At 44.0% G+C, this 15,401-nt stretch overlaps 1 protein-coding gene across 1 annotated transcript; it reads right to left on the reverse strand.

Annotated features, from left to right (window-relative positions):
• Positions 1 to 796: 796 nt before the first annotated feature.
• Positions 797 to 8,708, reverse strand: Apela (apelin receptor early endogenous ligand). The gene is made up of 3 exons (XM_045131643.1): positions 8,435 to 8,708; positions 6,602 to 6,691; positions 797 to 1,301 (listed from the first exon to the last, which is right to left on the reverse strand). Exons 1-2 carry the CDS (start codon positions 8,508 to 8,510, stop codon positions 6,603 to 6,605), a joined length of 165 nt encoding a protein of 54 aa, XP_044987578.1. The 5' UTR covers positions 8,511 to 8,708; the 3' UTR covers positions 797 to 1,301; position 6,602.
• Between the last annotated feature and the right edge of the window lie 6,693 nt (positions 8,709 to 15,401).

A 15,401-nucleotide genomic window follows, 5' to 3' on the forward strand; every position in this document is an offset into this window, starting at 1 on the left:
GCATTTGGCTTTACGTGGTACTGAGAAATTGAACTTGGGCCTTCAGGCTTTGCAAGCAAGTGCCCCTAACCATTGAACCATCTCTCCAGACTAAGGATCTCTCTTTTTTCTTTTGAGGTAGGGTTTCACTGTAGCCCAGGCTGACCAGGAACTCACTATGTAGTCTCAGGATGGCCTTGAACTTGCAGCAATCCTCCTACCTGGGCCTCCCAAGTGCTGGGATTAAAGGCATGTTCCACCACTCCTGGCTCGTCTTGTGGGTTCTTAAGGGCACAGTCCTGATCACTGGTTTTTGTGCTGAGGAGATGGCTGAACAGTTTAAGGTGCTTGCTTGCAAAGCCTGGTGGTCCAGGTTTGAACCTCCAGTACCCACATAAAGCTAGATGCATAAAGTGGCGCATGTGTCTGGACTTGGATTTGCAGCAGGAAGCGTTCCTGTCACACCCACATTCTGCAGTATTAGTACTCGACAGGAAGATTCGGAGCCTCTGATTATCAACCTCACTTACTCTTTAGAATCCACTGAAATGATTTTGAAGTGAAGTGAGAACTTTTATTATTTTACTTCGGGCTGGAGGTTGAGCTCAGGACTTTCTGTATGCTAAGGCAAGACACTCTGCTGTCCCCTAAGACCCTGACTGCTTTTCAAGCCACGTAGGAATAATAATGTACAATCAAATTGTTGGCGTGTATATGTCATTAAAGTAGAAGTGACATCAGGGCAATGAAAGGGCCGAGTGGGCCGGTGGAGGGAGCAAGGTGAGGGTGAGGGTGATCATAATTAAAGCACATGATGTACTTGTAGGAAAATAGCTTTATGAATCCCATCCCTATGTACAATGAATATATTCTCATAAAAAATAATGTGCAGAAAGCCAAGAGAGATTATTGTTCTGTAGAGAAATAAGTGTGTTCCAGCTGCGGTCAGCCCTCCACGCATGTTACTTCTTCAGGAAGAAGACCATTTGTGGACCAAGAAACCATCCCAGGTCCTTCCAGACACTTCCTTTCTGTACAGTAACTTCTCTCTTTTTTTGGTTTTTCGAGGTAGGGTCTCGCTCTAGCCCAGGCCAACCTGGAATTCACTCTGTAGTCTCAGGGTGGCCTTGAACTCAAGGTGATCCTCCTACCTCTGCCTCCCGAGTGCTGGGATTAAAGGCGTGCGCCACCACGCCCAGCTTTGTACAATAACTTCTAAGCAATTGTTCTGTTGCCACGTTGAAGTTATTTTGGGTGGTTGCGAATCTTTCCTTCACTCCTTCTCTTCTTTCTGGCAGAAATCAAGGAAATCAGCTAGATTTCTACATTTGAGAGGGAAGAGAGAAAGAGACACATTAAATATTAATTTTTAAAAAAAATATTTGTTTTACATACCCACCAAAGCTTAGAGCATTTTGCAGAAGTGGGGGAGGAAAGAGCTACAAGTTGGGATGTCATGCCCAGAGGCATTGCCTCCCCCTTGATAACTGACTGCTGCTCCCATAACCCCATGGGAAGTACCAGCAACCCCACTGAGAAGGGCCCTCTGCAGAATGGGGGCAAGGACAGGAGAAAAGATGGCACCAACACATGATTGATTAATCCATACAAAGTATGTTCTTTTTTTTTTTTTTTTGTTTTTCCAAGGTAGGGTCTAGCTCTAGCCTAGGCTGACCTGGAATCCACTATATAGTCTCAGGGTGGCCTTGAACTCACAGTGATCCTCCTATCTGCCTCCCAATGGGCTGGGGAGATAGTTTAGCAGTTAAGTGCTTCCATGTGAAGCCTAAGGAACCCGGTTCGATTCCCCAGGACCCACATAAGCCAGATGCACAAGGTGGCACATGCATCTGGAATTTGTTTGCAGTGGCTGGGGGCCCTGGTGTGCCCATTCTCTCTCTGCCTCTTTCTCTCTCTGTCTGTCACTCTCAAATAAATAAAAATAAGCAAAAGCCTATCTGCCTCCCAAGTCCTGGGATTAGAGGTGTGCACCACAAAACCTGGCTAATACAAAGCATGGGTTTTTTTTTTTTTTTTGGAGGGGGGTTTCAAGGTAGGGTGTCACTCTAGCTCAGGCTGACCTGGAATTCACTATGTACTCTCAGGGTGGCCTCGACCTCCCGGCGATCCTCCTACCTCTGCCTCCTGAGTGCTGGGATTAAAGGCGTGCGCCCCCACGCCAGGCAAAAGCAGTTTAAAAAACATTGCACAGGTGGAGTGAAAATTGCCATTTTATAAAAAGCCATCAAGGAAGGTCTTTCTGATGACACATCTGATATGGGAATAGAAAGCTGAGGTTGTGAGAATAAGTATCACAGGAGCTACAGTAAAGATACATACTTGCATGCACACACACACACACACACACACACCCGACTTCTGTTTCCTGTGCCTGTGGAATAGTTAAGGTGATTGACCAGCTGCACTGCAGGGGTCTTAAAAACCACAGTGAAAGCCGGGCATGGTGGCGCACGCCTTTAATTCCAGCACTCAGGAGGCAGACATAGGAGGATTCCTGTGAGTTCGAGGCCACCCTGAGACTCCATAGTGAATTCCGGGCCAGCCTGGGCTAGAGAATGAGGTACCCTACCTTGAGAAACCAAAAATAGATTAAAAAAAAAAACAGGTCTGGTTGAGTAAAACCTTGAGAAATTATCCTGTTTATTTTACACTGGCTCTTATAATAACCACTAGATCGCAACAGATGACAGTTACACCTTCTTCCAGGAACTGCATGTAGGGCTAGCCCAAACCCTGAGAAAACTCAGGCTGTCACCTCCTGACAGGAGGGTATGAAGCCGTCAGCCCACTTTTATAAAGCCTCTTGCTATAAGCAGGGCATGGTGGCACACGCCTTTAATCCCAGCCCTCAGGAGGCAGAGGTAGGAGGATCACCATGAGTTCAAGGCACCCTGAGATTACGTAGTGAAGTATTCCAGGTCAGCTTGAGCTAGAGTGAAACCCTACCTCGAACAACCAAAGAAAGAAAGAAAGAAAGAAAGAAAGACTCTTGCTATTAACTGGCTTATATGACTTTTATTTAAGCTCCCTGTTGGGGACTGGAGAAATGGCTTAGAGGAAAGCTAAAGGACCCAGGTTCGATTCCCTAGGACTCATGTAAGCCAGGTTAGCATATATGTCTGAAGTTCATTTGCAGTGGCTGAAGGCCCTGGTGTGTCCATTCTCTATTCTATCTGCCTTTCTCTCTCCAATAAATAAAAAATAATAATAATAAAAAGATTTTTTTAATAATTTTTTGTTCATTTTTATTTATTTAAGAGTGACAGACAGAGAGAGAGAGAGAGAGAGAGAGAGAGAGAGAGAGAGAGAGAGGGAGGGAGGCAGGCAGATAGAGAGAGAGAGAGAATGGGCGCGCCAGGGCTTCCAGCCACTGCAAACGAACTCCAGACGCATGCGCCCCCTTGTGCATCTGGCTAATGTGGGTCCTGGGGAACCGAGCCTCAAACCGGGGTCCTTAGGCTTCATAGGCAAGTGTTTAACCGCTAAGCCATCTCTCCAGCCCAATAAAAAGATTTTTAAAAGTAAAAATAAAGCTGGGTATGGAGGTAGGGAGGGTTAGGAGGATTGCCATGAGTTCGAGGACACTCTGAGACTACTTAGTGGAAAAAAAATTTCCTGTTGGCTTTAAATTTTTTTTTTTTTTTTTGGTTTTTTGAGGTAGGGTCTTGCTCTAGCCCAGGCTGACCTGGAATTCACTAAGTAGTATCAGGTTGGCCTTGAACTCACAGCAATCTTCCTACCTCTGCTGGGATTAAAGGTGTGCACCACCACACCTGGCTCCAAACTTTTTTTTTTTCTTTCCTGTTTGTTGAGGTAGGGTCTCACTCTAGGCCAGGCTGACCTGGAACTCACTATATAGTCTCAGGGTGGCCTCATTTTAAATGATTTTTATGGTAGGTGATTTGTGGAGAAAGAAAAGATAAAGGCTGGCTGACTTAGATTTGTGTTTTTCAAGGCATCTTCCGCTGTATACATAGGAATTCTCTTGCCATTGTGAAAAGCCTTCTTTTGTCTTTGTTATTTACAGAGGAGTGCTGGGAAATCAGCAGCTCCTTCAGCCCTCCAAACACAAATCCCACTGGTCTTCTAAGGTGAGGCGCACAAGCACACATCAAAGGGAAATTTAACATATTAAATCCTCTCAAAGCTTGTTTTCCTCCAGAGCTTCCTACTGAATCTTTCTGGATTCCTCCCTCAAACATACTTATCATAATTCTGATAGCAAACAGTCATTTGTTACAGGTAGAGAACTTGGCTTTCTGTGTCACCCTCTGATAAATGTTTATTACTGAACTGCTCTTGCCTTAATTTCCTGCGACGGGGTTTTCGCTGGGTTTTAAAAGCACCAAGTATCAAACAATAGTATAGCAACCGTTCTCTGCACCTCATGAATAGCGCCATAAAAGCGATAGTCCTCAGACCATCTGAATAAGCTAATTTAGCAAATGCCCTTATGTGTTAACCAGCTGCGGGGGCATTTCTATAGTGTTGTCTTTCAAAAGACATACTTTAAGTGGACTAAGGGGCTTAAAATAATTACAGTGGAATGCCAAACTATTTCTGGTTTAGAGTGAAGTGAATTAGACTTGGGCAATGAAAAACAAATAAATAAAATAAATAAATAAACTTGGACAGTGTTCAAAGCTAATGGATGCTAGTAGTATTGCCAGAGATAACTGATGTAAAATCACTGGCACTTTGGAGAGCTTAAAAACAAACACAATGGAGAGAGCTTCTACTCAGATTGATTCTTTTTTTTTTTTCCTGAGGTAGGGTCTCACTCTAGCCCCGGCTGACCTGGAATTCACTATGGAGTCTCAGGGTGGCCTTGAACTCACAGTGATCCTCCTACCTCTGCCTCCTGAGTGCTGGGATTAAAGGCGTGCACCACCATGCCCAGCTGAGATTGATTCTTAATGATATAGCCATCAAGACGAATTCTGTTCATGAGGCTGGGAAGCTATCTTGGCACTGGTATTAAATAGAGTTTATGTAGTAAACTTGGAAATATCAAGGCTGGTCTGTCATTTATGTCCATGCTTTCCAGTATACACTGTTGTTAAATGTGCTTCTTTCTGGTCAACATTTGGGGCTTTCAGTGTCTTTCTTTTAAACACATATTTAAAGATAAGTTTATTTATTTATTTATTTTTGTTTTTCAAGGTAGGGTGTCACTCTAGTCCAGGCTGACCTGGAATTCGCTATGTAGTCTCAGGGTGGCCTTGAGCTCATGGTGATCCTCCTACCTCTGCCTCCCACGTGCTGGGATTAAAGGCGTGCACCACCACGCCCGGTTTAGAGATACTTTTATAATTAAATTCTACTTAACTTTGATTTTTTAAAATAATTTAAACCGTCAAACACACACATTGTATTAGCTATCATTCAGATTCAGCAACTGTCAGGATTTTCCTTATGTAATCCCATTCCCTTTCTTTTCAAATAAAATTCATTTACTTATTTGCATGTGTATGTGTTTGTATTGGCATGCCAGGGTCTATTACCACTACAAATGAACACCAGACACTTGAGTCACTTTTTTTTTTTTTTTAAAGTTGTTTAGGTAGGGTTTCTTTCTAGCCCAGGCTGACCTGGAATTCATTACTTAATCTCAGTGTGGCTTCAAACTCATGGCGATCCTCCTACCTCTGCCTCCCAAGTGCTGGGATTAAAGGCGTGCGCCACCATGCCCTGCTTTTTTTTCTGTTTTGTTTTTTGAGGTAGGCTCTCTTGCTCTAGCCCAGACTGACCTGGAATTCACTATGTAGTCTCAGGGTGGCGTTGAACTCATGGCGATCCTCCTACTTCTGCCTCCCATGTGCTAGGGTTATAAAAATATGTGAGCCACCATGCTTGTTGAGCACCTTTTTGCATCAGGCTCTACAATGGGTACTGGGGGATTGAACCTAGGCCAGTAGGCTTTGCAAGTAAGTGCCTTTAACTACTGAGCCATCTTCCGGCCCTTCCCATTCCCTTCCTTAATTGTAAGAACCATTCCCAGCCAGGGGTGGCTAGAGCAAAACACTATCTTAAAACTAAACAAAACAGGGCTGGAGAGGTGGCTTAGTGGCTAAGCGCTTGCCTGTGAAGCCTAAGGACCCGGGTTTGAGGCTTGATTCCCCAGGACCCATGTTAGCCAGATGCACAAGGGGATGCATGCATCTGGAGTTTGTTTGCAGTGGCTGGAGGCCCTGGCGTGCCCATTCTCTCTTTCTCGCTGTTGCTCTCAAATAAATAAACAAAAAACAAAAACAGCTGGGCGTGGTGGCACATGCCTTTAATCCCAGCACTCGGGAGGCAGAGGTAGGAGGATCGCCATGAGTTTGAGGCTACCCTGAGACTCCATAGTGAATTCCAGGTCAGCCTGGGCTAGAGTGAGACCGTACCTCAAAAAAAAAAAAAAAAAAAAAGAAAAGAAAAAAAAAAGATAAATAAATAAAAGCCATTCTCCAATGCCCTGTTATTTCACTTGTCCATGCGTTAGTGCTCTCCTCCTAAGCTTTGACATCCCTGTAGGCCACTATCCCTTGTTACAAAATAGAAGGCAACATTGTTTGCTCTAGGTAACAAGAGTAACGATACATTTTCCTGTGAGAAGTACCTCAGGGGAAGGGCACTCGGGAATGGAGTGGTGTGCATCTCCTCTGAAAACAGTTATGCCTGTGCAGTTTTCTTCTCAGGGCCAAATTCACTGAAGAAAAGAGAAATATTAGGAGCAGTTAAAAAAAAGTAATCATTGTGCATCTTAGAGAACATAAAAATACATCTGCAGCAGAACAGTTCTGTGTTGCTATTTGTCCGTATGTATTATGCTATTAAAATATCCATGCGAGGGCTGGAGAGATAGCTCAGCGGTTAAGGTGTTTGCCCGCAAAGCCTAAGGATCCAGGTTCGACTCTCCAGGACCCACGTTAAGCCAGATGCACAAGAAGTGCATGCTACTGGAGTTCATTTGCAGGGGCTGGAGGCTCTGGCGTGCCCATTCTCTCTTTCTATCTGCCTCTTCCTCTCTATCTCTCACTCAAATAAATAAATAAGTAAAATATTTAAAAAAAAAAATCTATGTGAGGCATCTCACCTAACAGACAATAGTAATAGCATCCTCCCCTTTTATATGATTTCCTCATAAATGTAATTTATGTTACAAGAAGAGTGGCCGGGCATGGTGGCGCACACCTTTAATCCCAGCACTGGGGAGGCAGAGGTAGGAGGATTGCCAGAGTTCGAGACCATCCTGAGACTACATAGTGAATTCCAGGTCAGCCTGAGCCAGAGTGAGACCCTACCTTGAACCCCCCCCCCAAAAAAAAAAGAATAAGAGTGTCCAGAGTGTTATGTGTTATGAAAAACTAGAAACCAGAAAGCTGTGTATTTTGGTTGAATAGCAATAGCTATCAACAATCAGAAAGGAACGGCTAACTTTTTTTTCATTATTATTTCTGTGAAAGGTAGACTAACGGGGGCTTTCACTTGATACAACCTCAGGACCATCAAACTTCTAATGAATTAAAAGGCAGAATTTTAGCCACTTGTGCGCCAGCTCTCCTCTAACGGGAGAGGCGCGCGTGCTACCAAGTGCAGAGTGTGTCGCATTTGGACACATTGTCACCTTTCTTTTGAACCTTGAGTATCTTTCTAATTTTTTTTTTTTAGTAAGAGCTTAATTGTATTTGGCTCTGAAATAACAGCATATTTGAACAATTCTGTCTACTAAATTCCTGTGTGTTAAACACAACACAATTGAAAAAGACCTCAAGTAAATTGATAGGCTGCATCTCGACTGTACATGCTTTTGCTGTTTCTTTCTCTCGTAAGCACAACAATAATAAAATTTGTATTTACTTGACATATGAAAGCATATAACCAGAAATAGCAGTTATTGGAGTCGTCTTATGATCTCACCTTTGCCTTGTCACGTTATGATTGTTCATGTTTCTAACCAGTGAGCGGGGTAGGGCGATGTTCTAGCCCCAGTTCTGACCTGAAATTCACTGTGTAGTCTCAAGGTGGCCTCGAACTCACAGCGATCCTCCTACCTCTGCTGGGATTAAAGGTGTGAGCCACCGTGCCTGGCCTTTTTTTTTCTTAACCTAAAAATCTATAGTCTATTAACCTCTATCATGAGTAGACCAACATTTCCATTTCTTTTAACTTGTAGGAGCAGCATACACTATTTAGGGATCAATTTTCATAGAAAAAAACAGCAGTAAAATATCAATATCTTAAAATGCAGTTTAAAAAAAAAAAACCACCTAAATGGTACCAGGCAACAGGATAGCTAGCGTATTTCAGAAACTGTCCATGTTTCCCTCAAGAGTATAACTGTAAACATACCTGTCATCACCAGTATAAACACAATCGTACCCACATATTCCCAAAAAACATAAACAGGCATAAATACAAATTGCTTGGTGAAAATGTACCAAAGTCCTACCTGGCCTCTGTCCGTGGATGAAAAGAAGGCTCATCATAAAAATAAGAAATGCGAGAAGAAGTAGTTGAAATCTCATTTTTTTTTTTTTTTCTTTCTCTCTGCCACACGCGAGTGGAGCAAATCGCTCTGAAAGCGAGCCCAACTTGTCAGCGAGACGTCTGCGCAGGGTCTGCGGGGCCAGCCTCACATCCCAGCGGCCGAACTCAGAGGGAGGCCAGCTGCATCTTCCGAAAGGTTAATGGTCACATCAGACAGGGTGACTGGCCCGAGGCTCGGGGGCCAGGGCTCCCCCAAGCCCCTCCTCCACTCCCCGCCTCCTCGCCGCTGTCACGCCCCTTTATTTCCATAAGCAAATATTGGTGCAATAGGCCATTCAGGCAGGCAGCGACTTCAGTGGGAAGTCCACTTGGCGAGCCCCGGGGAGAGGGACTTAAATTCAGACTGGCGCGGGGGGAGACCTGTAAAAGCGCGGGCCGACCATCCTCCCCCCTCATTTACATCTGTTTAAACTTTGCATTGCCCATATTGGTCCCACATGCTGAACCCCGTGGAAATGACAGGAAGTCTTTCTTTTGTCCTTTCCAGAAGGAATGCCGAAGCTCTACCCTAAGATTCCCCAAGGCTCCTTGCAGACCTGGCGTTGCTTTTCCAAACCTACTACAAAATGATTCCTTTAGATTTAGTCTCCAAGTTGCTTAATGTGTTTGGGATCCCATGTATAAGGGATTCCTGGAGTTTAGAATGCTCCGAAAGAAATCTGCAAACGGTTTGCATGTTTATTCTCTTAAGTGCCAGCATTTGAGATTTTTAGATGCAGTTCAGGCAAACCACAGACTCATGAAATCTGGGCTCTGCTCAACATTTATATGGTGAAAATATCAGGCTAACATCACCAAAATTAGAGATGGAGAGAAAGATCGAGTTCATCTCTCAATGAATTCAGAAGAAACAAGAGGAGTCTAGTTTTGTGTTTTGCACACTCCAAGAATTCTAGTCTAAGTGCTTCTTGATGTGTAATAAGTAGCTGTTATGGATGGAGTTATTTTAATTACTGTAAAGCAAGCTTGAAGGGCAGTATAGATACCCCACTATATATAATTTGTTTGAGGCTGACCTGGAACTCACTCTGTCGCCCAGGCTAGCGGCAAAATCATGGAGATTCTTCTACCTTAGCCTCCCAAGTGCTGGGAATAAAGGCATGTACCCCATACCCAGTTTAAAAAACATGTGTTACCATGTCCAACTAAATAAGTTTCTATTGGAGGAGTTTGTTTTAGTGAGGTAATCATACTAAGTTTAGGAGATTTTAGACTTTTTTTCTTTTCTTTTCTTTTTTGAGTTAGGGCCTCATTGTAGCCCAGGCTGACCTGGAATTCACTATTTAGTCTCATGGTGGCCCTGAACTCACAGTGATCCTCCTATCTCTGCATCCCAAGTGCTGGGATTAAAGGCATATGCTACCACACCTGGCTCAATTTTTCTTTTATCTTTTTCTTTTTTATTGCCTTTAATTTTGAGAGAGAGAGAGGGAGGAGGAGAGAATGGGTGCGCCAGGGTTTTCAGCTGCTGTGAATGAACTCCAGATACATGCACCCCTTATGGTACATAAGCCACATTGCATACTTGCATCACTGTGTGTCTGGCTACATGGGACCTGGAGATTCAAAAACGAGTTCTTAGCCTTTGCAGGCAAGCACCTTAACTGCTAAGCTATCTCTCCAGCCCTCAGGATTTTGTTTTTGTTTTGTTTTTTTTTAAGGAAGGGTTTCACTCTAGTCCAGGCTGACCTGTAATTCACTGTGTAGTCTCAGGATGGCCAATCCTCCTACCTCTACCTCCTGAGTGCTGGGATTAAAGGCATGTGCTACCATGCCTGGCCAGTTTTAATTTAAAAAAAATTTAAAAAAAATATTTATTTGCAATGAGAAAAACACAGAGAGGGGAGAGACAGAGAGAATGGGCACGCTAGGGTCTCTAGCCATCACCAATGAACTCCAGATGCATGTGCCACTTTGTACATCGGGCTTTACCTGGGTACTGGGGAATGGAACTCCAGTCATTAAGTTTTGCAGGCAAGTGCTTTAACCGTTAAGCCATCTCTTCAGCCCGACTTTTCCTTTTTTGAGATATGGTTTTATGTAACCAGCCTGGCCTCACATTCTCTGTGTAGCTGAGGATAACCATTGATTTGTGATCCTCCTGCATCTACCTCCTGAGTGCTGAAATTGTAGGTGTGTGCTATATTTTATGTGGAAGTGGGGATCAAACCCAGAACTATATGCAGGCGCTCTACCAACTGAGCTACATCTCCAGACCCTAAATTATTCTTTAAAAAGCAAAGAGCTGTTGGGCATGGTGGTGCATGCCTTTAATCTCAGCACTCAGGAGACTGAGGTAGGAGGATCATTGTGAGTTTGAGGCCAGACTGAGACTACATAGAAAAAAAAAAAAAAAGCTGGGTGTGGTGGTACATGCTTTTAATCCCAGCACTCAGGAAGCAGAGGCAGGAGGATCCCATGAGTTCAAGGGCACTCTAATACTACACACTGAATTCCAGGTCAGCCTGAACTAGAGCGAGACTCTACCTCAAAGAAACAAAAAAGTCTAAGCTGTGGCTTTATATATACCTCTGCCTCCCAAGTGCTGGGATTAAAGGTGTGTGCCACCATGCCTAGCTTTTAAAAAAAAATATGTTAATTGCTTTATTTATTTAAGAGAGGGAGAAAGAGAGAGAGAGAGAGAGAGAGAGAGAGAGAATGGGTGCATCAGGGCCTACAGTCACTGCAAACAAACTCCAGACTCATGCGCCACCTTGTGCAACTGGCTGACATGGGTCCTGGAAAATTGAACCTGGGTCCTTCGGCTTCACAGGCAAGCGCCTTAACTGCTAAGTCATCTCTCCAGTCCATCTGGCCCTTTTGTTTGCCTATCTTTTTTTTTTTTTTTAAATAGTTTTTGGTTCATTTTTATTTATTTATTTGAGAGTGACAGAGAAAGAGAGAGAGAGAGAGAGAGAAAGAGGCAAACAGATAGAGAGAGAATGGGTGCGCCAGGGCTTCCACTGCAAACAAACTCAGATGCATGTGCCCCCTTGTGCATCAGGCTAATGTGGGTCCTGGGGAATCAAGCCTCAAGCTGGAGTCCTTAGCCTTTACAGGCAAGCGCTTAACTTCTAAACCATCTCTCCAGCCCTTGTTTGCTTATCTTGAGATAGGTTGGCTTGGAGATCATCGTAGTCCTTCTGCCTCAGCCTCCCAAACACTAGGATTACAGAAGCATACCCACATGGCTTACGCAGTTATTCTTCTGAGTACTCTAATAAAATGATTATAGAGTTAATGGACCAGCGGAAATGCCAGCCCCTGAGGGGCAGTGATCTGGCACTTTTGTGGAATGTGAGCCCACAGCCGTGGTAAACCATTTGTCTTCTACCAGGGGTAGAAACTTCTGGTAGCAGTGGTGCATCAGAACAGTGCAGCTGGCTCTGCAAACAGCACCCGTAGCATGCACCTGTGTGCACATGAGGAATTTTCTTCCACACCCAGGTCAGCACAGATCAACTTCCACTGGCTGAGCTGGAAAACGGTTCCTCTGGGCCAGGCACCAGGCTAAGTGTGTTTCATGCATTAGTTCCGCGAGTCCACCCAACCCTGAAATATTACTCAACCTGAGAGATACATGGATTCAAATTCCATGACCTGATTTCTCAGTTGTTTTGTCATATAACCCTGTAAGGCTCAAATTCTAATTCTTACTTTCTTTCTTTCGTTCTTTATTTTTATTGACAACTTCCATAATTGTAAACAATATCCCATGGTAATTCCCTCCCTCCTGATTCTTACTTTTAAAGTAGCTTACTGAGGCTACTATAAAAATAAGAATGCCGGGCTGGATGCCGGGCTGGAGGGATGGCTTAGCAGTTAAGACATTTGCCTAAAAAGCCAAAGGACCCAGGTTTGATTCCCCAGGACCCACGTTAGCCAGATGCACTCCATGTCTGGAGTTCCTTTGTAGTGGCTGCAGGCTCTGCCATGCCCATCTTCTCTCTCTCTCTCTCTCCCCCTATTTCTCTGTCAAATAAATAAATATTAAAAACAAATGCTGGGGGTTGGAGAGTTAGCTTAGTGTTTAAGGCACTTGCCTGCGAAGCTCAAGGATCCAGGTTCAATTCTCCAGGTCCCATGTAAGCCAGATGCAAAAGGTGGTACATACATCTGGAGTTCATTTGCAGTGGCTAGAGGCCCTGGCACAACAATTCTCCCTCTGTCTCTTTCACTCTCTCTGTCTCTAATAAATAAAAATTAAAAATGTTTTTTAAAAATAAGAATGTTGGGCTAGAAAGATGGGTTAGTGGTTAAGGCGCTTGCCTGCAAAGCCAAAGGACCCAGGTTCAATTCCCCTGTACCTACGTGAGGCAGACGCACAAAGTGATGCATAAGTCTAGAGTTTGTTTGCAGTGGCTACAGGCCCTAGTATGCCCATTCTCTCTCTGTAATAAATAAATAAATAAACAAACAAACAAACAAACAAATAAATAAATAATTTAATAAAACATTTTTTAAAAAGAATGTTTAACCCCAGCACTTGCACATCTTTGCACAAACTAAGCCTGAGGACATGGAAGGCTGTGCACCTTGGACATCTTGAAGACAAGAGCTCACAGCTTCTCCAAAGACTTTCTGATGAAATGATCATGAACCGATCAACTGGTGGATGTGATCTGAACTGAGCAAACTCGTGGTCTGTGAGGACGCACGCGGGTCAGTCCGCTCGTGACCCGTCATGTGCCGGTAATTCCAACATTGTTTCTGCGCGGCTCAACCTCCCCGTAGTTTTCAATCGATGAATCTTCAATGAAAGCAGTGACTACAGTCAGTTCGGGCTCTCTCTCCAGGAAACCCCTGACCATCCTGTCAGTCAAACTTTATGTGTTGTGTGTCCATTTCGTGTCAGTCCAAACACTGCTGGTTGGTGTGTACAGTTACCTTAAAATATTACCATATTCTGCCAGGCGTGGTGGGGCACACCTTTAATCCCAGCACTCAGGAGGCAGAGGTAGGAGGATCGCTGTGAGTTCGAGGCCAGCCTGAGACTCTATAGTGAATTCCAGGTCAGCCTGGGCTAGTGAGACCCTACCTCGAAAAACAAACAAAAATATTACCATATTCCAAGCTTGGTACTACTTTTTTTTTTTTTTTTTTGAAGTAGGGTCTTGCTCTAGCCCAAGTTGACGTGGAAGTCACTCTGTAATTCATTCACAGTGATTCACAGTAATTCTCCTACTTTGTTGTTATTTAAGATAAGGTTTCACTTATAGCCAGGCTGGCCTTGAACTCGGCAGTTCATCATGCCTGGTGCTGCAGTTCTCTGGCTTTCTACTCTTGAATTTAATGTGTATCCATTAAACTTTATTTAATTAGTGAAATTTTCATATAAACCATTTAGGTTCCCCATAGGAATTTCCTAATCCTGCTAACAGTAGCTGATCCTGGGCTGTGGATCTGGAAAACTTCCTGTGAGCATAGCCTTTTCACCACCAGAGTTCATCCTGCCTCCCTGGAGGCCAGCACACATTCCCCCTGTGTTGACAGCTCCTTGAGGACATACGGACTCCTTCAGACGCAGAAACCCCCTAGATGGAGAGACTCGTCCTGTCTCTGGTTGATGTCTTCGCCCGAGCCTAGATCCAGTGAATTCCTCCATCCAATTGAATTGAGTGTGGAAATCAGGAGATATTTTAAAAATGCATGGGTGAGAATTTAGAAGCACTATGACTTCAGAAATGAACATTGGGATTAAATAATAATAATAATAACAACAACAGTAATTAATAATAATAATAATAATAATAATAGGGCTGGAGAGATGGCTTAGTGTTTACCTGCGAAGCCTAAGGACCCATGTTCGACTCTCCAGGGTTCTGTTTTCTTCACTGGTATATTTTCAATATATTTTTCAAAAACTGAATTACTAAAGCCAGCATGGGGGCACACACCTTTAATCCCTGCACTTGGCGGGGGGGGGGGGGCAGAGGTAGGATGATTGCTGTGAGTTCAAGGCCACTCTGAGAGTACATAGTGAATTGTAGACCAGCCTATAGTGTGGCCTTACTTCAAAGGACCGAAAACCAAACCAAAAATAAATGGGGGGTTGAAATGTTGGGGAGTTGGCTCAGTGGTTAAATGCGCTTGTTTACAAAGTCTACCCGCCTGGGTTTAGGTTCAGTTTCCCAGCACCCACATTAAGCAAGATTCACAAGGTGGTAAAGTTCATTTATAGCAGCGAGACGTCCTGGCACATTCGCTATCATTCTGTCTTTCTCTTCCTTCTTCCTTCCCTCTCCTTCACACTCTCTTTCTCATAAACAAAGAATTAAATTAAAGAATTTTTTAAAAAGTATTAATTTGCAAGCAGACAGTGAGAGATAGGAGAGAGAATGGGCATGCCAAGGCTGCCAATTGCTGAAAACAATCTCCAGATGCATGCGTCCCTGTACACCTGGTGTTATGTGGGCACTGGAGCATCAAACAGATCATTAGGCTTTGCAGGAGAGTGCCTTAACTGCTGAGCCATCTCTCCAGCCCCTCAACTTTTTTCTTTTGTTTTGTTTTTTCGACGTAGGGTCTCTGTTTGCTTTGTGAGCAGGAGCTACCGCCACCACGCAGAGAGACAGGCGTATTAACCAAGACCCAAGAGAAAATCCATGTATTAAGATCTCCTTCAGGGGCTGGAGAGATGGCTTAGCGGTTAAGCGTTTGCCTGTGAAGCCTAAGGACCCCGGTTCAAGGCTCGGTTCCCCAGGTCCCACGTTAGCCAGATGCACAAGGGGGCGCACGCGTCTGGAGTTCGTTTGCAGAGGCTGGAAGCCCTGGCGCGCCCATTCTCTCTCTCTCCCTCTATCTGTCTGTCTCTCTGTGTCTGTCGCTCTCAAATAAATAAATAAATAAATAAATAAATAAATAAATAA

Source organism: Jaculus jaculus, chromosome 12 (assembly GCF_020740685.1).
Source record: "Jaculus jaculus isolate mJacJac1 chromosome 12, mJacJac1.mat.Y.cur, whole genome shotgun sequence".
In the NCBI taxonomy this organism is placed as follows: Eukaryota; Metazoa; Chordata; class Mammalia; order Rodentia; family Dipodidae; genus Jaculus; species Jaculus jaculus.